Source organism: Cuculus canorus, chromosome 1 (assembly GCF_017976375.1).
Source record: "Cuculus canorus isolate bCucCan1 chromosome 1, bCucCan1.pri, whole genome shotgun sequence".
NCBI classification, from domain to species: domain Eukaryota; kingdom Metazoa; phylum Chordata; class Aves; order Cuculiformes; family Cuculidae; genus Cuculus; species Cuculus canorus.
In genome coordinates this window covers 153,417,761-153,437,437 of record NC_071401.1, presented here as the reverse complement: position 1 = coordinate 153,437,437, position 19,677 = coordinate 153,417,761, and the positions used below count along the sequence as shown (strand labels likewise).

Genomic DNA, 19,677 nt, shown 5'->3' with positions numbered 1-19,677 from the left:
CCACTTCCTCATGCCCATTTGAATCCTTGTTCAGCTACCTGTGAAGGCAGTTCAGTGCACCGGCTGTTTACTGGGATGGAGCGGGAAGGGAGTGGGTGACACCTTGGGTGGTGAGGGGGGGAAATTACACCAGTCATCACCCTAACCAAGAAGTCATGCATGCCCCGCCTTCAGCTAACGGCCTTGGCCGCAGAGCTGCTGCTGTGGTGGGAAAGGAGGAGGGACCAGAGGGTTGGTTGTCGAGTAAAGTTCCCTCTTCCACTTCCTCCCTTCTTGCAACCTGCCACTCACTGCAGTGCAAGGGCTGATACCCACATTGGCCCATATCTCCCTGCTGCTTGCCTTGGCCCGACTTCCCTTTGCCGTGGGTGCTATCCTCCGCCACGGATCCAGAGACATGCAAGCCATCAAGTGTGTCGTGGTGGGAGACGGGTAGGTAACCTACTGGTTTGCTGTGGATATGGGGAGGGAGAGGCAGTGACAAGGGGCAAAAAAAAGAATGTCGCTGCTTGGTGAAAGATCCCCAGCTTTGCTTCTGACCACTTGCAGACTGCATTCCCTCTCTCAGTCACTCTTGCCGCCCAGGTCATGGAAGGGGATGTGAAAGAGGTCATTTTGAAGGGCATCTGCAAAAGGGGTATGAAAAGTTGATCAGGCTATCCCACACACAGGAGGTGGTGGTGTTGATTCCAGATTCAACCTATGGGCAGGAGTCAGATTTAAAACCCAAGAGATGAAAGTGCTGTCCGCAGGTGAATGGCTCTTTGAAAGCCATCTGCTCACTGAGGTTGACTGAGGGAAGACATAGCCCTATGGTCCTGGCCAGATGTCCTCCAGTGTTCAGTTTTCTCAGCACATCATCTCTGTATCAGGGTGTGGGGCAGAACATTTGGCAAGGACTTTCAGTGCGCACAAGGAGGAGTAGCTCTTTCTACTGGGACAGGCTCAAGTGTATGCCACTTTGGAAGTGAGAGGTAATACAATTTTGCCTTCACAGCATGATGGTGTTGCTGGTCATGTCCCATGATCCCTGGAAATGGCCTGATCTAAGCCACCAATAAGTGAAGCAGTCAGCATTGCTGGGGGCAGGAGGGATGGGATGGACAGAGCCTCTTCTTCCCTGTGGGATGAGTAAATGTAGGGAAGGGAGAGGCTGAGAGTCCACACTTGGCAAGGAGTAAGTTAATTCATCTCCCAGCTTGGATCTGGCCAGGCTGTTATCTGGGGCAGCTATCAGGTAGCAGATGAAGAGACATTTGCAGCAGCCCTGCTCCCCACAGTCACTTCCTCCTTCAAAACTCCCCTGGGGAAGAAGATGTCTGCAAACATAACAGCACGTCAGATATATTTTCAGGGGATGGGGCAAGGGGATGGGGAGAAAGGATAAGGAAGGACAGAGCCCCAAATAAACATTGTTACCTCTAAGAAAACTACCCTGAAGACTGCAAGCTGGAGCTGGATCAACAAATCCACCGTGTATTTTTCTGTTGCCTTTTTAAAACTCTTCCCCTCCCCCCCTAGTTTTCCCTTCACAAATTGCACCATCGCTGTAATCATCCCTCAAGGCAGCATTCCCCTCATATTGTGGCTAACCCCACAACACATCCTGCGCTCAATTCCTCTGACTGCAACTCCTCTTAAATGTCTTCTCTCCCATTGTTTTGCTTCTCTATACACTGCACCTCCCCTCTCACCACCATGCAACACAATAGTAGTCCAGTCATCCCATCGCTCTGAGCTCTTGGTTCACCCCCCTTCACATCCCTCCCAGCCTTCCCAGCCATGTCACCCTCTCTCAGCTCAACCGTACTGACCACAGTTCATCCTGCTGTTGCTCTGATAAGCCCCTCACGTACCCCCATAGCTGTTCTGGCCCCAAAGCCCTCTTTGTCATACATTGCCAACATCTTAGCAGACACTGGGTTCCATCCCAGGAATCTGCAGATGACACTAACCTCACCTCATCTCTTAATAGTTTTGCTGTAACCTTTACCCCTTCACTGACTCTTTGCGCTTCTCTCTGTTCAACCATTCTAATTCAGAACTGCCTCTCTTTCCAAGACTGACTCTCACACACCTCTAGCCCCGTAGACCTGCTAAGCCATTCCCTATAGAGCTTCAGGAAGCATCCATGGCCCTCCCTTAACATCTCTATGATAAGAAGGAAGCAAGGGACCCAGGGAAAGAGGAGGGACTCAGAGAAGAGGATCTAAGGAAGCGAGGTGGCAGAAGGAAGAAACAAAGGCCAGAGTGTGTGGAAGAACTCAGTGTCCTTCTAATCCGCCCCAAAGTGCAATGACCAAGGCAGGTGCCTAATGACCACGAAGAAGACGCCTGCTCTGCCTATCATGGCACATGGAAAGGCAGAACTGCAGCTCTTCAACAGCAGACTTTGCAGATACAGCTGAGATGGTTGAGGCAGTCCTGGTAGCAGGACTGCAGCCTTTCCCCCAGGAAAAGTGTCTCTCCCTCATCCTGTGCTGTGCTTGGAGGCTTGTGGGTGCAGATTGCTCTCACCACCTCCATTCACACATGCTATAAGTGAAGCGTGGCCAGACTTTCCCAGGCCACACAGACCTAAGAAATAGCAGCCCAACAGGAGAAGAATATTCCTTTCCACAGCTGTCCTGGCTGCTTTACTGTCTTCCAGTTTCTCTCCTCTTCTTTCCCTTATTACAGCCTTCACCTTGCCCATGACGTCTCCTCTCCTTGATAGCCTTACTGTCCCATTTCCCACCTCCCTCACACCAATGCTCTCACCCAGTCTGAACTGCACTGCTACCCTGGCTTATTTGCACTCCACCCTGCTGCAGCATGAGTGTGGGGGTGGCTGAGGAGAGAGGAAACACCAGCTTCTAGCTCTAAAACACCACTACCTGCCTCTGTCAGCCACAGGGAGAGGCACCTTGCTGCCTGTTTCAGGCTCTCTCTGTGGGTGATGCTACAGCTTACAGCAAACAAGCAAGACTGGAAGGTGGTGTGGCTAAGTGAAGAAGAGGTGCTGTCAGCCCCTGGCCACAGTGCCTGCAGGAGCAGGTGGGAGTGCCTCTGTTCAGGGGCTGTAGCCAGCTGAGCAGTTTTGTACTGGCTCTCCTGCACCAAATCAATACACCAACCCTGGTGCACATACTGGAAAACAGGCTTTCACCTCCATTTTTGAATGGATGTGTTTTAGCTGAGTGATCAATGTTATGGACTGTAAAAACAAACTTTCATGCTCAAAGACAATAAACATTTCTGGGTGACATCCTGTCTTTCTTCCTGTTGGTTGTCTAGCTTGTGGTTAGGTGCTGTCTGCTCCTATGAATGCGTTTCTGCTTTCAGGGGTCTCTTGACAGGGCTAGCTTAGAGGTGTGTAAGGATTGCCCCATCCCCACCTCACCTGAGCAAGACTGCCTGCACTACCATGACTTCCTATTATTTTATTCTTTCTCTTCCAGAGCTGTGGGGAAAACCTGTCTCCTTATCAGCTATACCACCAATGCCTTCCCAGGAGAATACATACCTACTGTGTGAGTAATGCATAAGCAGGTCCTGGGGTTGGTGGAAGGCATGGAAGGCAGGACGCAAAGGGGTGCAGAAACACCTTGTTGTGCATTCCAAAGGCAGGGTCGCAATCTCCATGCCAGCAAAGGAAGGGCTGCCAAACCAGTGCAGGTATCTCTACACTTTGGATGCCACCTTTCACCAGAAGCACACGTTACGAAACCCTAGTATAAGTGGAATATTTAGGAGACACAAATGAGCCCAAGGGTCTATCTGCCTAATAAGTTGACAAGCAGTAGATGGGATGCTGCTAGGCAAAATAAACAGGCATCAGGCTACAAAAACTAGGCCAGACCCAAGACAAGACTTGCCCAGACAGGGGTTCCCACTTCCATCCTCGTGCAAAGCACCCGCTGTCATTGGAGCAGGAACTGATAACCCTAATGATCAGAGTGCAGGATTCAGTTCAATGCCACAGTAGAAGACCTATGCAATCCATCCAGATGGATGTGTGAGGCTGGGACAGACCTGCAGACTGCTGGAATAAGCAGCAAGCTTAGAGGATAAGGGATATGGTTGGACATGAACACCACGTGTCCTCATACCACAGCAGTGAGGTATGGAATATGACTACATGCTCCCTGAGGTGGAAAAACAAGCCTGGCACAGTCAGTCAGACTCCCAGCTCAAGTTCAGATTCCTTGGGAAGGACAGGTACAGGAAAACCTCAGAGCCTCACTTTTTTCTCCAGACCGATTTGCAACCGATTTTGCAAAAAATGGCTGTGGCAGCAGGAACCCATCTCTTCTCAGAAATGGGTTTGAGGAAGGATAAAATCCCCTCCTAGCATGTAGCGGTGAAATGACCGTGCATTTTGTGTTATACACCATTTCTCCTCTTGTTCAAGGCTTGTATATGGAGATGTGAAAGGAAGACCATTTTATGCTCCTGGACTGCATGGCTTATCTTACAACAGCAGCATATGCTGTGAGCACATTCACAAGCTCTTTGCGTCGGTTCCTTCCTGTCACTGGTTTACCTCATCTTAGTCTGAAAAACGAATAACAAAGGAACAGGAAAGGACATTTTCTAGGACGAAGGGAGAACATCTCCGTTGATTTAATATCCTTTTTTTTTTTTTTAATTTGCTCCTAACCACACAGTTCTGAATGTTCTTGTCAAATATTTCATGCTGGGTTGTCAAAGAGTAAGGGGACATACCTTGCATATTGGCCTCAGTTTCATCAGGAGTATTGAGAAGTCGTCATAGTTTAGCCCCAGCATGGCCTGATAGGCAGCCAAATGCAAGCAGTTATAATCCAAATTTTCTTCCCCCATCTGGGAAAGGGAAATGAGAGAAAAATATTTGTGGGTTGGAAACTAAAACTAAAACAGCTTTAATGAAATAATAATAATAATAATAATAAATGTGTACAAAGATATGAAATTGCCTTCATCTTGATGATGACTGCATCACCACAGAGGCTGAAGAGCAGGCACAGGGAAAAGGTCTCAGTCTGGACTCAGCAGCGGCAGGGAGCTGGTCTTGTGAACTGGATTCAGGAACATACAGGTCCAGATCAGGGCAAAAAGACAGATGAATTCCATATCGGATGCCAGCCATTGAAGAAGAGAGCTTGACCCTTGAGATTCCTCAGTTTTATACCAAATATGATGTATAGGGGATGAAATACTCTGGTGGTCAGTTTTGGGTCACCTGTGCTGTCCTGTCCTTCCTGCAGGTTCAACTCCTTTTCTCCCCTGTGACTAATGGCATTCCACCAGCTTAAGGATGGCCTTGGTTTCTATAGGAATAAGTATAGGCAACAGCCTTTCTGCACACCAATGCCTTGTGTTATCACTTCTAAAAGAGAAACACTGCCTGGAAAACATGCAGTTAACTTTCAGAAAATGAAGTTACTTAGATGAGGCTTAGCTGAAAAGTTAGAGAAATGATTCTACTTTAGCTCAAACCAGAATAGAAGTGCAGAGCTCTGGGGGAGCTATAGAGATATAGTACTTCTTCTTCACTTCTAAGAAGAAAGGTGAGTTTCAGAGCACAAAAGAAAGACACAGCTGTGGAAGGATGCTGCAGAAAGAAGTGGGAAACTGAGGGGTTTTATGGGTCTACACACAAGGAAATGAAGGTGGAGCTGCAGCCAGACACCTGCCTGGGACAGCTAGGTGATAGGGAGGAGGTTGATGCTGAGTGGCAATTCCATAAGGCAGAGTTTCTTAGGAAGCCAGCATCACCCAGGTATGCTGAGAAAAGGAATCACTACCCTTTGCTGTTGGGTGCACCTCATGAAACCCACTTACACTACTGGAAGGGCTCCTTCCTCTCTTGTTTAAGCTATGGCTTACGTCTCTGCATTTCAGGTTCGATAACTATTCTGCCAACGTGATGGTTGACAGCAAGCCTGTAAATCTGGGGCTATGGGATACTGCTGGACAAGAGGACTATGACAGGCTGAGGCCGCTTTCTTACCCACAGACGGTGGGTCACTGTTCCTTTCTCCAATACACCTCCTTACCCTGCTGCAAAATCAACATTTGCTGTAACACAGTCACAGGATCGTTCACATCTCTCTTTACTTTTCTGGGAATACCTCTGTTGATATGCAAGTGCCTTGAAACCCTAAAAGTAAAAGACATCAAAGGGTATTTTGGAGCCTTTAGATAAAAATTACTACTGGGATAGCTTAGCAAGAAAACTGAGATCTTCAAAGATACTTACGAATCCAGCAGACCCTGCTTTAAATGTGGGACAGAGGCCTTACACAACCCTGGTAAAAAAAACACTCTTCTTGCGAAGCTAAAGAGTCTCAGGGAATTTAGGAGCTGAGGCAGGAGCTTTTCACATTTCTGTGAACCCCACTCTTCTGGCTTCTCCTTTTTAAAAGAGATCTGGTGTGTGAACACATGTGTTTGATGTGCTCATGCTTCAACTCAGCCCAAGCCTCTACCAAAACAAATGGATGCCCTTCCTCAGATGCTGTGTTCACCAGTTTATCACCGTGTTGACAGAGTGATTTCAGGGTTTCAAGGTCACTCTCCCTGGAGGACATTGTTCCAAGCAGTCACTTGGCAAGCTCAGAAAAACCTTGTTGCCTCAGACACGGGTCTGAAGGTTGCTATTGCACTGAAAGGATTAGGAATTGAGCGCGCTATTTGTTTCAGCTAGCTTCAGCCACCTAAAACTCAGACACTTGGTGTAAGTTGCTTGCTTAGTCTCCTTCTGCAAGCAGGCATATTTCTCAATAACATGATTGCACCCACCCTGAGACATATCCCAAGTATGTAGAAATTGATAGGTTGGGACTGATACCCTTGTTTTAGCTAGGTAAAGTGGGATGGAAGACACATAACCCTGAAGAGCTGGTTTGGTTTGGTTTGGTCTTAAATGGAAGTCTGAATTCTACCATGATCAGGAGAAATGCTTATGTAGGTAACTGAGACTCATTTGCATCCTGTATATGCACCTTTGGGGGCTGAGCCTAGCTCTGTCTCAACAGTAAGCAAAACGATTCTGGTCTCTGCTGTACTGTGAGAAATGAGCAGGACGCCGTCAAGCCGTTTCCCATGAGGATGAGTGTGCCTACCACAAAACCCCCCATTCTCATAGTTAAATATTTGGCTTTTCTGATAATGGTGGCTATGGTTACCATGAGTCAGGGGAGCAAATATCTTTCTCCCCTCTAGAGGTGATTAGCAGCATTCAGGACTGTGTTACACTGTGAGAGAGAGCTTTCCCTATCATGACCCTCTGCTGAAGAGGGAGAATGCTGCCTATCTAGCTTACTCTCCCCTCCCTGCCTCCTGTCATGCAACCCTATGCTCTCATCCTAACCTTGCATTGTGGATGTATGCCTACAGGATGTCTTCCTGATCTGCTTCTCCCTCGTCAGCCCAGCATCTTATGAAAACGTCCGTGCTAAGGTGAGACAGAAGTAACCTGATCCATCAGGGATGAGGTGGGTGAGACTGGTGGCTGTCTTGCAAAAAGAGCGACTGTGGGTCGAGACTGCTGATAGGACAACTAGATTCAGAGAAGTAATATCTTTTTTTGTGTCAATCAGAAGAAACTAAAATATCAGCCTCCTTCAGATATCTTTTCTGGGTCATCTCAAAGAAGGCGGTCAATCCAATTAAAGGGACAGTATCCATCTTGCTGGGATATTGAACTGTGGGACAGCAAGCTTATGGTCTGATGGCATCTTTCAGCCAAGACTGTCACAGCACAGACATGCCAGGACCAGACCATAGGGTATGACTAGCAGGTGTCCACAGCCTTTGGATGGGAAGTGGTGGAAGAAGGATGGATGGAAAAGAGAACAACATAGTATGTCCTTCCTACCATTTTCAGGTTACTCTCTGGGTTTCAGGGAGCCATGAAGGATGAAGAGCAGTTTGTGCTTTTGCTTGACAGAATCTGAGCTCCATGTCAGGGATTTTGGCTGTGAACTCAAAAACAGGGGCTGGTACAGGCCAGGAAATAGTGCCCAACACTGCATGGAAGGGATATGAGGAAGGACAGGGTATTAGTTATTTTGCTGACATTTTTTCAGGGGTGTCTTCATTTTCCCTGTGCGTACCCATGTATATCACTTCTTCTCACACCCTTGCTATTTTGTTCTCTTGCTAGTGGTTCCCTGAGGTGCGGCACCACTGCCCTAGCACGCCCATCATCCTAGTGGGCACAAAGCTGGATCTTCGTGATGACAAGGACACCATTGAGAAGCTGAAGGAGAAGAAGCTAGCCCCCATTACATATCCTCAGGGCCTTGCTTTGGCCAAGGAAATTGGTATGTGTTGGGACAACATCTTGGACCTAATGAAAGGCAAGGGGCATAAGATGAGGTATTCCCCTCAGCCTATTGAGGCTTCCTTAGAGGTATCTCACAGTGATATCCCTGAGGGATGCAGGGAGATACATCAATATTCTTCAGACAAAATGCACTTCAGGAGGCTCAGGAAGGAGATCTGCTACTTGAGGAAGCTTCAACCCACCACCCTCTGTTTTCTGCCTCTCTCTGGCCACTATCTTAAACTTACACACAAAAATAATACATATTCGCACATTGCCCTCCCCTTTTACTCTGATGTTTCTATTTGGGCCAATATTTTTCTGTGAAAGCCACAGCTGCTATGTGGGCAGAGGCCTCTCCTCCACATCCTGAAACAGGCGGAAGAGTGAGTTTTCTAACATCTCTCAGGAAGAGTTGCAACTACAGCTTCCTGTCCCTCCTCTGACTACCAGGGCTTATACATGCAACCCCAAGTATACATGTCTTACCCAAACACACATCTCAGGGGTGTCAGCTCCCTCCTTTACTTTGGGACAAGCACAAATGCCTGTTCCATGTAAATTATCTTCTCAGATGCAGCACACAAAGGCAATAGAGTGGACAGGAAATATAACTTGAGGGAGAAGTTTTTGACCAGGAGTTCAGAGGAAAGGATATCCATCCAGGATGTCCATCACATGATGGCTGTGCTCTGGCTGCAAGGGTGGAGAACAGGCAGATGCTGGTCTTCTACAGCTGTCAAGCTTTACCCAGTCAAGGCTGCCTGAGTGAGTGAAGTGTGTCCTGGCAATGCTTAAAGGCTTTGATCACCTGAGCTGTGTTTATTCAAATCAAGCAAGAGCCAGCTGCTTTGTGCTTCAGCGCAAGTTCTGAGAATTTTGGGGTACAGAGTTTCAAAAGGGAGCTGTCATGTGATTTGAGATGCCACCAGAGGTGCTTGACACTCCAGGCCTGAGGAGACTTGAGACCTCATCTCAAGACAAGACTCAGGGACTGTTTCAGTGGTGTGTATGTTCCTCAGGACACTGTAAAATGGGCACTTAGGGAGGAGGGTGCTGTGGCTCTGAGGTCACGAGAGTGAGAAATGTATTGGTGATACAGACACATGCATCTCATTCTGCTTGACGTGATCTGTAGTATTGCTACTGTATGTTTCTTTTCTGAGGACCCTTCATAGCAGACTCCTGGGTACCCTTGCTGCCTATCCCAGTTCCCTTTCTCCCCATTACAACACCTGCTTTCCTCCTGACAGATTCTGTGAAATACCTCGAATGTTCAGCTTTGACACAGCGTGGCCTCAAGACGGTGTTTGATGAGGCCATCCGAGCAGTCCTCTGTCCACAGCCCACTCGGACAAAGAAACGAGCATGCAGCCTCCTCTAAGCAAGTAAGTCTGAAAGGATCCCTAGGAGTGATATCCGTGCCTTTTCTGTGCCTGAAATCAGGTCCTTTTCTGTGCCTGAAAGGTCAGGGCTGCTGTGTTCTTATGCCCTGCTGTGCCTGATGTGGTGAGTCGCGCTCAGAGAGGGAGACAGCACCTCTGCTTGGGGAAAGGATAAGACATGGAATAATAGAATCATAGAATCATAGAATCATAGCATCATAGAATCATAGAATCGTAGAATGGTTTGAGTTGGAAGGGGCCTTAAAGATTATCTAATTCGAACCCCCCTGCCACGTGCAGTGACACTTCCCACTAGATCAGGCTGCTCCAAGCCCAATCCAACCTGGCCTTGAACACCTCTAGGGATGGGACATACACAGCTGTCCTGGGCAACCTGTGCCAGTGTCTCACACCCTCATTGTGAAGAATTTCCTCCTTATGTCTAGGAGTGGCGTGATAGCTGGACCCCGAAACCACTTTCCCCTCCCTGCTGTCCATGGGCAGGTTTGCCACCATTTCCTGGTGCAGGGCAGACCAGGGTTTTCCACCTCTGCCCTCAGAGACAACTGTTTGTCACCTTCTGCCACAGTGGGTACTACACCCAGGCTGCTCCAAGACCTGTGAAGACACAGCCTTTGCCTATAGAAAAAAAAAAAAAAAAAAAGAAAAAAAAGAAAAGCTGTTCCTTATTCAGGGTAGTTGCCCAATGGCCTTCCTCTTACCAGGCCTTGCTTACCTCATTGGGGTTTTTGTGTTGCTGTTCTTTGGCAGACACCAGCTTCTCCCCCCACGATGCCTTTACTCCTCCTATTGTCCCCACCTGCCCTTCCCCTTCAACTCAAGGCAGGAGAGGGGCTTCTGGACAAGAGGCAAAGCTGGCCAGAGTCTGAGTAGAAAGAGGAGTGAGAGCTTTTTGGCTGGGACCTTTGCCCCTTCACCACCAGGACAGAGGTTGGAGAGCAGGAAAATAGCTGAGCTGTCTTCATGAGGTCTGCCATGTTTTCGATTACAGATCCCAGCCCCATTCTGATGGCAGACTCTGCCCAGCACGCAGGAGAGTGATGGTTCCAGCATCCTGGAGCTCAATACCTTGTGGAAGTCACTGTGCTTTTTACTTCTGCTGGCTTGAAAGACTGTTGTGGGTCTGTAGCACTGGTTTGTCCATTTGCACAACTTCCCCACACTCACCCCCCCCCCCCCCAGCTGCCCTTTCCCTTCCTCACCAACCTCTGAGGTTACATCGTAGTTAATGAGACCCAATAAACAGACCATACATTCTTGCCATATCTGTGATGTGTTGCGCCTCAGAGATATAGAGCCCTGAAGCAGTGAGCAACGGGGTGGCTGGGGTGGAGGCGTCTGCCAGCTGTGCCCCTCCTTTGGCAGTGACCACTCAGGCAGCACCATGCTGAGCTTGGTACCAGGGACCCTCAGCCACTAAAGGATGAAGAGATGAGGAATGACTCATGCATTGAGTTGCTAAGTCCTCAGCTGAGCCTTCTGCATGCCTCAGTAAAGTGCAAATATCATGTGCCAGCCAAAAGCAGTGAGGTGATTACACCTTGGCTTTTGTCCTTCCTCTTCTCAACCTTCATGTGTTCAAAGGAATAGTTGTCTCCTCTCCAAGACACACAGAGGATGAGACAACTATCTCATCACACAGAGGATGAGATGCAGGCTTTGGGAGGAGACACCTGGCTATGGACTCCTCTCAGTGAGGACTGCCCGTGCAGGTTGCTGGGGACGCCCTTGCACCAAACCATTTCTGCATTAACGCTCCTAAGCTCACGTCACAGGCACTCATATCAGTATCAGCTCTCTCTCGCTGCCAGGCACAGGCAGAGTGAGAACAGTAAGGGGGAGGGCAAAAGAAAAAAAAAACATAAAAGAGCAAGGAATGAGTCACCAGTCCAGATAAATTGCCTCCAAGACTCTAAAATTAAGCTGAAGAGAGCAGTCCCAGTGGTATTATGGATCTGGCAGCTGTGAGCACCTGTCTTCCTGATGCATTGCAGGGACTTCAGAGTAAGAAGTGTTACAGGATGGCTGCTGCTGCCACTGGTTGCGGGAGGGAGGAGGGCTCAGGGTGCAATGATTGGCACTGCAAAATCCTGCAGTCTTAGGAGGGCTTAGAGAAACTGTGGAGTTGAGCCAGCTTACCACTTCTTGATGCAGCACCACTTCTGAGTTTCAAAGGCTGCTTCCTGCACTGAGGAGGTGCATGTGTACTGTCAGCAACAACTAAACACAGTGAAGCCCCTATGGTACTGTTGTGCTAGGGAAATTTCTGCAAATTCAGGTCATGGTAGGATATGAGTAAGGCAATTAATTCAGTGACATCACACATTATCCGCTGATAATGTCCAGAACAACCCTGGAGGACATCCTGTGGCAGTGAGTTCCACAAATGTCTGCGTTTCACCTGGGCTTCCAGATGAATTGCCAAGCCGAATCCAAAGGTAATGTAAATTTGTCTAGAAAACTAGAAATTAAGTGTCTGGTGTGGGCATATACCCGTGGAAGAGCAAGGGACAATAATTCCTTGAGACTGGGTTATAGCCCCCCTAAACATCCTGTACATTACTCAAACCAATGAATTCCCAGTGGATTATTACTTCCTTTCTGGTTTTCAAGCCTTATGTTCTACCTTCTCAGTCTGCCCTGTCCCCCATCGTGTGCAGCAATGCAGAGAGGAGAGGCTCACCATATGCACGGAACAAAATTCATGTATCTGCCTATCTGTTGGAGGCTTCCAAAAAAATTCAAGCAGTTTACACAACCCTCTTGGAGTTGAGGCAGAGCGTGGGGCAGGACTCTGAGCATTCAGAAAGTGAACTGGAGACCTGAAAGTTATGACCCTATGACTGTGCTTTTGCCAGGAAGTCCTGCGAGGTGTAGCTGGATTGAGTAGAAATTGTGCTGTTGAATGGCTATGTTTCTTCTAAGACATAAGCTAGGGGGCTCAGTGCTGCAGATATCTGCCCTGCCATGACAAAGATAGCCACTGGGTGCTGCCCATGCCATTCCTTCCCAAGTGAGGCTTCATCTCCTGTGTGTCTGCAGACAGCATTGTGGCCATGATCTAGGCTAAGGCATCCTGAAAGCTTCGAAGCCTTGTACTGCCTTCATCTGTTCACCTTTGAGCAGCACTGGCTGGAAATAAAATTGCTCAAGCAGGTTTAGAAGGCCAGGTTTTAGACTCTGGCTGTTTTCAGCTTGCAGAGGTAAGCCCTACTTCTGCTAAGGCAGGAACTGACCATAGAAACTCATAACAGCAGTGCTAAATATCAAGAGCTGAGTGACTGCACAACACAAGGAGTCACTAATGTTGGCTGAAGTGCATGGAAGGGGTGAGGACCACAGTAAAGCACTTTGTGCCAGGAGTGGGATGGGGAAATTCTATTTTCCTTCCTGAGAGAACTACTAACACAAAGAAGCTTGATATCTTGCCTTGCCACAGTAGGGCCTTGCAGCAGAGAAGAAATTAAGTAGGAGACTTTGGTGCTGTTGAACTGGAGCTTTTTCATAAATGAGGTGCAAAAGACATGAGGCTGTGCACGGAGCCAGGGGAGGGGGAGAGTTGAGACAGATGGCCCCCCTGTTTGCCCATCTGCCCTCAGCTCCGTCCATCTGGAGGTGCTGGTAGGGCAGAACAGAAGGGAGAAGGGTCTGTGTGCTCAGCACCCACCCTGGTTTCTAAGCATTTTGCCAGCCAGGCTTTGACGTGTCCTTGCAGCTCTGAGCTGCACTAGTCCTGTCTGCAGGATCCTTGAAACAAGGAGTCCCTCTCCTGTGTGGCTGTGGGCATCTGCAGGGCACTTTGCACTGCCACAGACAGTTGCCTCTGCCTAGGGGAGCCCAGTGGAACCCACCACCCCCTCCTGCCAAGCCGGCTTTCCCACCACACAGCTGCTCTCTGCATCCTTCTCCTTTTCTTCTTATCTCCTTCAATCTCCTTTTCCCGCACTCCCCATTCCTCCATCCTCCCTCCCCCTGCACTCGTCCCTCTCCCCTCACCTCTCTCCAGCACCACCCTCTCCCCTTTTCCACTCTCCATCCCGCTGCCTCCCCCCTCTCCTCTCCGTCCTCCTGCCCTATCGTTCATCCATCCCCTCCTTCTCCTGCCGGTGTCCCCGTGCGTGGCGCCCATTGGCTGCCGGTATCCGTGCCCGGGGTGGCCGCGGCTCCGCTCCACCTGCCCGAGCCCGGCGGAGAAGCCCCTTCTCCCGCAGATGGCAAAGGGATCGCGGGGCACGGACCCTCCGGCGTGAGGCTGCGGGACCGCGCATCCCCGGGAGGACCCCGGTCCCGCACCGGTCACGGATGATGAGCAGGTCCAGGGAGAAGGACTTGCGCCTCCGGTAGAGCCTGGCAGGAGTCTCTCCTCCCTCTTGGGACAGCTTGGCTCAATTGCTTTTAAGAAAGTGGAAGGGGGAAAAATATGACACGGATTCTTCCGGTGAAGCAGAGGAAAATGTACATCCCAACGACACGTAAGTACCAGGCGGCTCTACCCGCTCTTCTGAGATGTCTTCCGTGGGCACGAGTACATGCAGAAGTAAACTCTGCTGTCCCAGAGAAGGAAACCTGCCGACCCCTTCCTTCTGACACCCCAACTCTGCCAGCCCAGCCTGGTCCCATCCAGGGACCTCAGCCCCGAGGTGAGGTGGAGGGAGTCCTGAGCTGGAACAGGACAGTGAGAAGAAAAGTAGACAGGAGGGGAGGGTGGTAAGAAGGTTGCAGGTTACTGGGCTCTGCAGTCCTTCCCAGCTTTTATTCCTGTTTCGTAGTGAGGTGTAGGAACAGCTTTTAGCAACCACCTCCTTGTCTCACTCAATGCAGAAATATGTACATATATATATTTATTGTTTTCCTAAAGAAAGCTGTGGCACCTGTTTACCATCTCCTCCTACCTTCCTGTTTTCCCTCTGCTCTCCAGATGTATGGGCTGAGTATGTTCTGGCAGCACCTGCTAGGGGATCCCAATCTTCTTGCAACAGGTGCAGTAGACATCACTAGGGATAGACCCCAAGCAGATGCCAACACACTCTCAGTCTGAGGCCAAGGTTCTTCATCAATTCCTGCCTGTGTGGGTGCTGCCAAAGCAGCCCCCAGAGTGGGCCCAACCCAGATGAGACATTGACATCCAGTGGTTGTTCTGTCAAACTAAACAGAATATGTGATATGGTGTTTGAGCTCGTAGATGGTACTTGACAAAGTTGGAATGGCACAGACAATATCTGCTTAAAGACAAAGTTTCTCCACTGTAGCTGTCTGAGCAGGAGAATGAGTTTATAGTGAACTAGTGCTTTATGTTGCATGCCTTCACATTTTTATAGGGCTTTTGGAGCACTAAAGCTGGGTTTATGGTATTGCTAAACCACAGCCTGAGCAACCAGCTTTGAGGTCTGGACTCTTATGCTCTTCAGCCCCAGCACAAGTATCCTCATCCATATTTAATACTTGTAGGAATCAAACTCCAAATACTTATTTTGGAAATTCCTGTGCATGCAGGAGGAACACCCAAAAGGATTACTAACTACGTCTCCAGCTTTTAGAAGATCATCTTTTTATGAACATACTCTTCTGGTCTCTGCCACCCTTTGCAGAGCTCTCTGCTCCCAGAACAGCCATTGCCCTCCCCTTTCCTCCAACAAGTGACTTGCACCACTGGAACAGAATGGGGGAAAAAATGTCAGAGGAAATTTCCTGGAGCTTAGATACAGAATTTCAAACCAATTCCTACTCTTCCCATTCATTGTAGCCACTTATCAAGTGTGGGACAACCCAGTACTGCAGGACTTCAAAAGGTGGGCTTCGGTCTGTCACAGCCCAAGGCACCTGCAAGTAGAGAAGTCTAAATAATTCCAGTCCTTCAAAGGTCATTTAAGCATATCAGGAAATCTTTATGCCTGTAGAAATGGCCTTAAGATATAGTTGCCCAGTTGTGGTTTTGTGGGGCCTGTTAGATGAGGTTCTTTCAACATCAGATTTGATACATCTGTGGAGTCTGTTTGGTGTGCCTATCTGATACTCAAGGAATATATCCAAAGCCCAGGTCTTCCCTAAGGTTTCCAGAAGTTGGAATTGCATCTACAGAAAAAAAGAAGAATAAAAGCTGTAAGGTCAAATTATTTGTAGACAAAGTTGTGATGCTAAAGAGAATTCTATCTGGGAGAAAAGTCTCTAGAGTATTTCTGACCTCCTGAAAGTAGTTAATATTGGAAGTCCCTTCCTTTGGGATTTGGGACAATTTTCATTTCAGTAACAAAAGAACTTCAGAGCCCTAAGATATTTGTTGGGATAAGTAAAGGTGAGCATCAGGGTCTCTGTTCTCTTCCAAGTCATTCTCTCTTCCAAGGAGGTGGTTCATCAAGAGAGTGACTGCCAGTCCACACTTCCAGAAAACTTCGCCAGAGCACAGGTGATCCTGAAAGCATCACAAATCTCCTTGGCATAATTTTTGTCAGATTGACGCTGGTCTAGAGTGTATGCTGGGCTCTATCATTCACATATCTAGAACCCTGACAAACAGCATGTCTTTCTCTTATCTGTCTCTTCTCTCCTTGCAGCTTCTCACCCAGAGAAGCAGAGAGTTGGTGGAGAGCGGAGACCTTGTTTGTTCAAGGCTGTTTCTGAGTGAGCCGAGCGCTGTTTCCATGCCAAACTCTGATGTGATAGGCAATTGGAAACCTCAGATTAGGAAGGCTGGGACACTGCTTTGGTGTTGCAAACAGCTGGGGCAGGCATCTTCCATTAGCAGTGTGTTGCAGTGTCCAGAAGGAGAGAGAGAGAGAAAAAAAGCAAGAGAGAAAGAGACAAGAGAGAAAAATCTGGAGTGATTCCTCTTGGCACACCCAAAATGATCTGGTTCTTCCTCTACTCTCAAACTACCATAAGACAAACCAGCTACCCTTCAGCTCAAGTGCTGAACTCACCTTCTTGGCCTGGATGGAGAGTGGGGGTCCTTTCATTTCTGTCAGTGGGGCTAACAGCTCCATGATAAACTGGCCAGTTCGAAAAGAGCTTCAGCAAGCAGGAAGATACTCAGTGAATGGAAGAGCCAGAATTAGAATGACACTTGTTGCTGGATACTCCTCCCTCTTTTGTTTGTAAGGCACCTGCCCCTCATAAATGAGAATTGGGCTCTGGGTGACTAACTTACTAGTATTGGAGCCATTAGCTGAAAATGAGAACTTTCCCTGTCCTGAGCCTAGCCTGTGGTTCTTTACCCAGAGGACCTTTCCCTAGGGGAGAGGATCCATTGGCTGCATGTTGAGCCATGTCCCTGTTTCTCCCTCCATGCTCAATGTGCCTCCCAAGTTTAGATGGGGTTGATATTGTCCCACATCTTCCAGTGGCAGCCAGCATCCACAAACCCAACTTGATTTCCCATATCTGTCCACACCTACACAGCATTGATTTAGTGATTTTATCTGTGGCTTGTTCAGCAGTTATGTGCACCGTATCAATATTTTTTTTCTCCTCCTCTCATCTCCAGATTGCTAACTGATCCTGCAAGGACACTGTCCCCTGCCCTCTTCCCTGTCTCTGCTATGGACACTTCTGCTTTCAGCCTCCCCACACCAGCAGTGTCAGAGGAGGGGAATGCCTCTGGCAGCTGGGCAGGCTTCACCACCCCTAACAGCTCCACTACCGAAACCCCTGGTGTGATTGTCAGCAGTGTCCTCATCCCTGTGGTCTACCTCATTGTCTGTGTGGTGGGGCTGGCCGGGAATTCTCTGGTCATTTATGTGGTCCTGCGGCATTCTGTGAGTGAGTCGGTGACCAACGTCTACATCTTCAACCTGGCCCTAGCTGATGAGCTCTTCATGCTGGGCCTGCCATTCCTGGCTGCACAAAATGCCTTGTCCTACTGGCCGTTTGGGTCTTTCATGTGCCGCCTGGTGATGGCTGTGGATGCCATTAATCAGTTCACCAGCATCTTCTGCCTGACAGTGATGAGTGTTGATCGCTACCTCGCTGTGGTCCACCCAGGGAAGTCCTCCAAATGGCGGACAGCACGAGTGGCCAAAGCTGTGAGTGCAACTGTCTGGGTGCTGTCTTCCATAGTGGTGCTGCCTGTGGTTATCTTCTCAGACGTCCCTTTAGGGATGAGCACATGCCACATCCAATGGCCAGAGCCTGCCTCGGTGTGGAGAGCTGGCTTCATCGTCTACACTGCCACCCTGGGCTTCTTTGGACCACTGCTGGTGATTTGTCTCTGCTATCTTCTTATTGTTGTGAAGGTTCGTTCCTCTGGCAGGCGGGTGAGGGCTCTGTCCTCCAAGCACAAGCTCTCAGAGCGCAGAGTGACCCGCATGGTGGTGGCTGTTGTGGCTGTCTTCATCCTTTGCTGGCTTCCCTTTTATGTCCTCAACATAATCAATGTTGTCTGCCCACTGCCAGAGGAGCCATCCCTCTTTGGTGTCTACTTCCTTGTGGTGGTGCTGCCATATGCCAACAGCTGTGCCAATCCTATCATCTATGGCTTCCTCTCCTACCGCTTCAAGCAGGGCTTCCGGAGGGCCATCCTCAGGCCATCTCGCCGAGTCCAGAGCCAGGAGGTGCCAGCTTGCCCTGCAGAGAAGACTGATGATGAAGGAGAAGAGGGTGAGATCAGCAAGATCACTGAGAATGGTAATGACAGGCAGGAACACCCTCTAAGTGGTGGGGAAGGAGAAAGGAATGAACATAAACAGCTTCCTGAGGAGCCTGTGGAATGCGAAAAGAGCAACAAGTTGCATGTCAGTTATCTATGATGAAAGGGATGGTGCAGGGGAAAGAGACACTAGGACATGTGATCCCCTTCACCTTCTGTACTTTTCCACCTCAAAGGCAACGGGAGACAATGAGACAAGGGAATATTAAAGACCAAGATGCTTAAAGATGAAGAAGGCTCCATGAACTTGTGGAAAAAGCAAGGCGTTGTTCTTGCTTTTGGAAGGGACACATGAGGTTTGTGTGGTACCAGGTAAAGGAAGGACTACATCCAAGAAGAGCTGAAGAGTTGAGTGGGCATTGACAGTATGGAGAGAGCAAGGTCAGCCCTAGTTGCATGGTCCATCCTTACATCTCCCAGCTCTGAAGGGCATCAGCTGCCATTTGACTGTGGCACCTCAAGGAAGTGCTCAAATGGCATATATAACAAATAGGCATCTCAGTGCCTTGATTATCTTCCTTGTAAATATGAGAAGTGGTTTACCCTGAAAGAAAAGAAAAAGGAAAGAAAAAATGCCTGCAGCAAAGACATACCAGCGAGTTGCACGAATGGCTGACCCTTCTCTAGCTCTCCAATAAGTCTTGGGGATAATTTTTCTGCCCCTGCTGGTTGTGACTGGAGATCCCTTTTGACTGCTCAAAGCCTCTTCTTTCCTTCCAGTCTCATGGACTCTGGGCAGGCTGAAAACTCTTACATGGGAGAGCAAATAGGACATTGCTTTCATGAACCTTGTGTTCTTCAGGGTATTCCTGGTGTCTCTGCACTCTGGTAGAAGATGTAATAAGGGTAAAGAAGAAGACAATGAGGCATGCGTTGGAGACAAGATTTCTTAGAAGCTGAGATGTCCCTTCTCTTTCCCTGTCCCTAAGCCTTATTGTAAATAAACAAAAAGCCTTTGGACTTAAAAGGCCAAGTGGGCAGAACCATTCTGTCTGTTTAAGGGAGGGGACTGCTATAAATTTGGCTCCCCTGAGAATACACAATATCTTTGAGATCAGTTGGCCTCTATGTGGAGTAATGTTTGGCTAGTACAGGAGATCAAGTCTTCTACCAGTACAGGACAGGGGAAGGGAGCAGAGGGAGGTAGGGGAATCACCACTGTGTGAGAGCTATGGTTGCAGGAGTCTGGGAATTGATTTTTCCTTGAGAAATGGTAGAGCATTTGGCTCCGGGTAGAGAAGAAGTGATGTGTCTGCATATGTACAAAGTTGGTTTTATGCAAAAGTTTGATCATTGGACTGTATGTGTATGAGAATGGCTGAACAGGGTCAGAAATC

At 48.6% G+C, this 19,677-nt stretch overlaps 2 protein-coding genes across 2 annotated transcripts; both read left to right on the top strand.

Moving 5' to 3' along the window:
* Positions 1–258: 258 nt before the first annotated feature.
* RAC2 (Rac family small GTPase 2) lies at positions 259–10,874 on the top strand. The gene is made up of 7 exons (XM_009568393.2): positions 259–432; positions 3,441–3,512; positions 5,866–5,983; positions 7,363–7,425; positions 8,132–8,291; positions 9,547–9,681; positions 10,691–10,874. The coding sequence occupies exons 1-6, from the start codon at positions 398–400 to the stop codon at positions 9,675–9,677; spliced, it is 579 nt and encodes a 192-aa protein (XP_009566688.1). The 5' UTR covers positions 259–397; the 3' UTR covers positions 9,678–9,681; positions 10,691–10,874.
* Positions 10,875–11,114: 240 nt separating this feature from the next.
* Positions 11,115–19,404, top strand: SSTR3 (somatostatin receptor 3). The gene is made up of 2 exons (XM_009568392.2): positions 11,115–14,171; positions 17,180–19,404. The coding sequence occupies exon 2, from the start codon at positions 17,235–17,237 to the stop codon at positions 18,438–18,440; it is 1,206 nt and encodes a 401-aa protein (XP_009566687.2). The 5' UTR covers positions 11,115–14,171; positions 17,180–17,234; the 3' UTR covers positions 18,441–19,404.
* Positions 19,405–19,677: the final 273 nt, after the last annotated feature.

Bases quoted from the DNA above. Each gene is read 5' to 3' on its own strand.
- RAC2 (XM_009568393.2), top strand. From the start codon at position 398: ATGCAAGCCATCAAGTGTGTCGTGGTGGGAGACGG. The intron at 433-3,440 runs GTAGGTAACCTA...TTTCTCTTCCAG, and splicing joins TGTGTCGTGGTGGGAGACGG to AGCTGTGGGGAAAACCTGTC. The intron at 7,426-8,131 runs GTGAGACAGAAG...TTCTCTTGCTAG, and splicing joins ATGAAAACGTCCGTGCTAAG to TGGTTCCCTGAGGTGCGGCA.
- SSTR3 (XM_009568392.2), top strand. From the start codon at position 17,235: ATGGACACTTCTGCTTTCAGCCTCCCCACACCAGCAGTGTCAGAGGAG.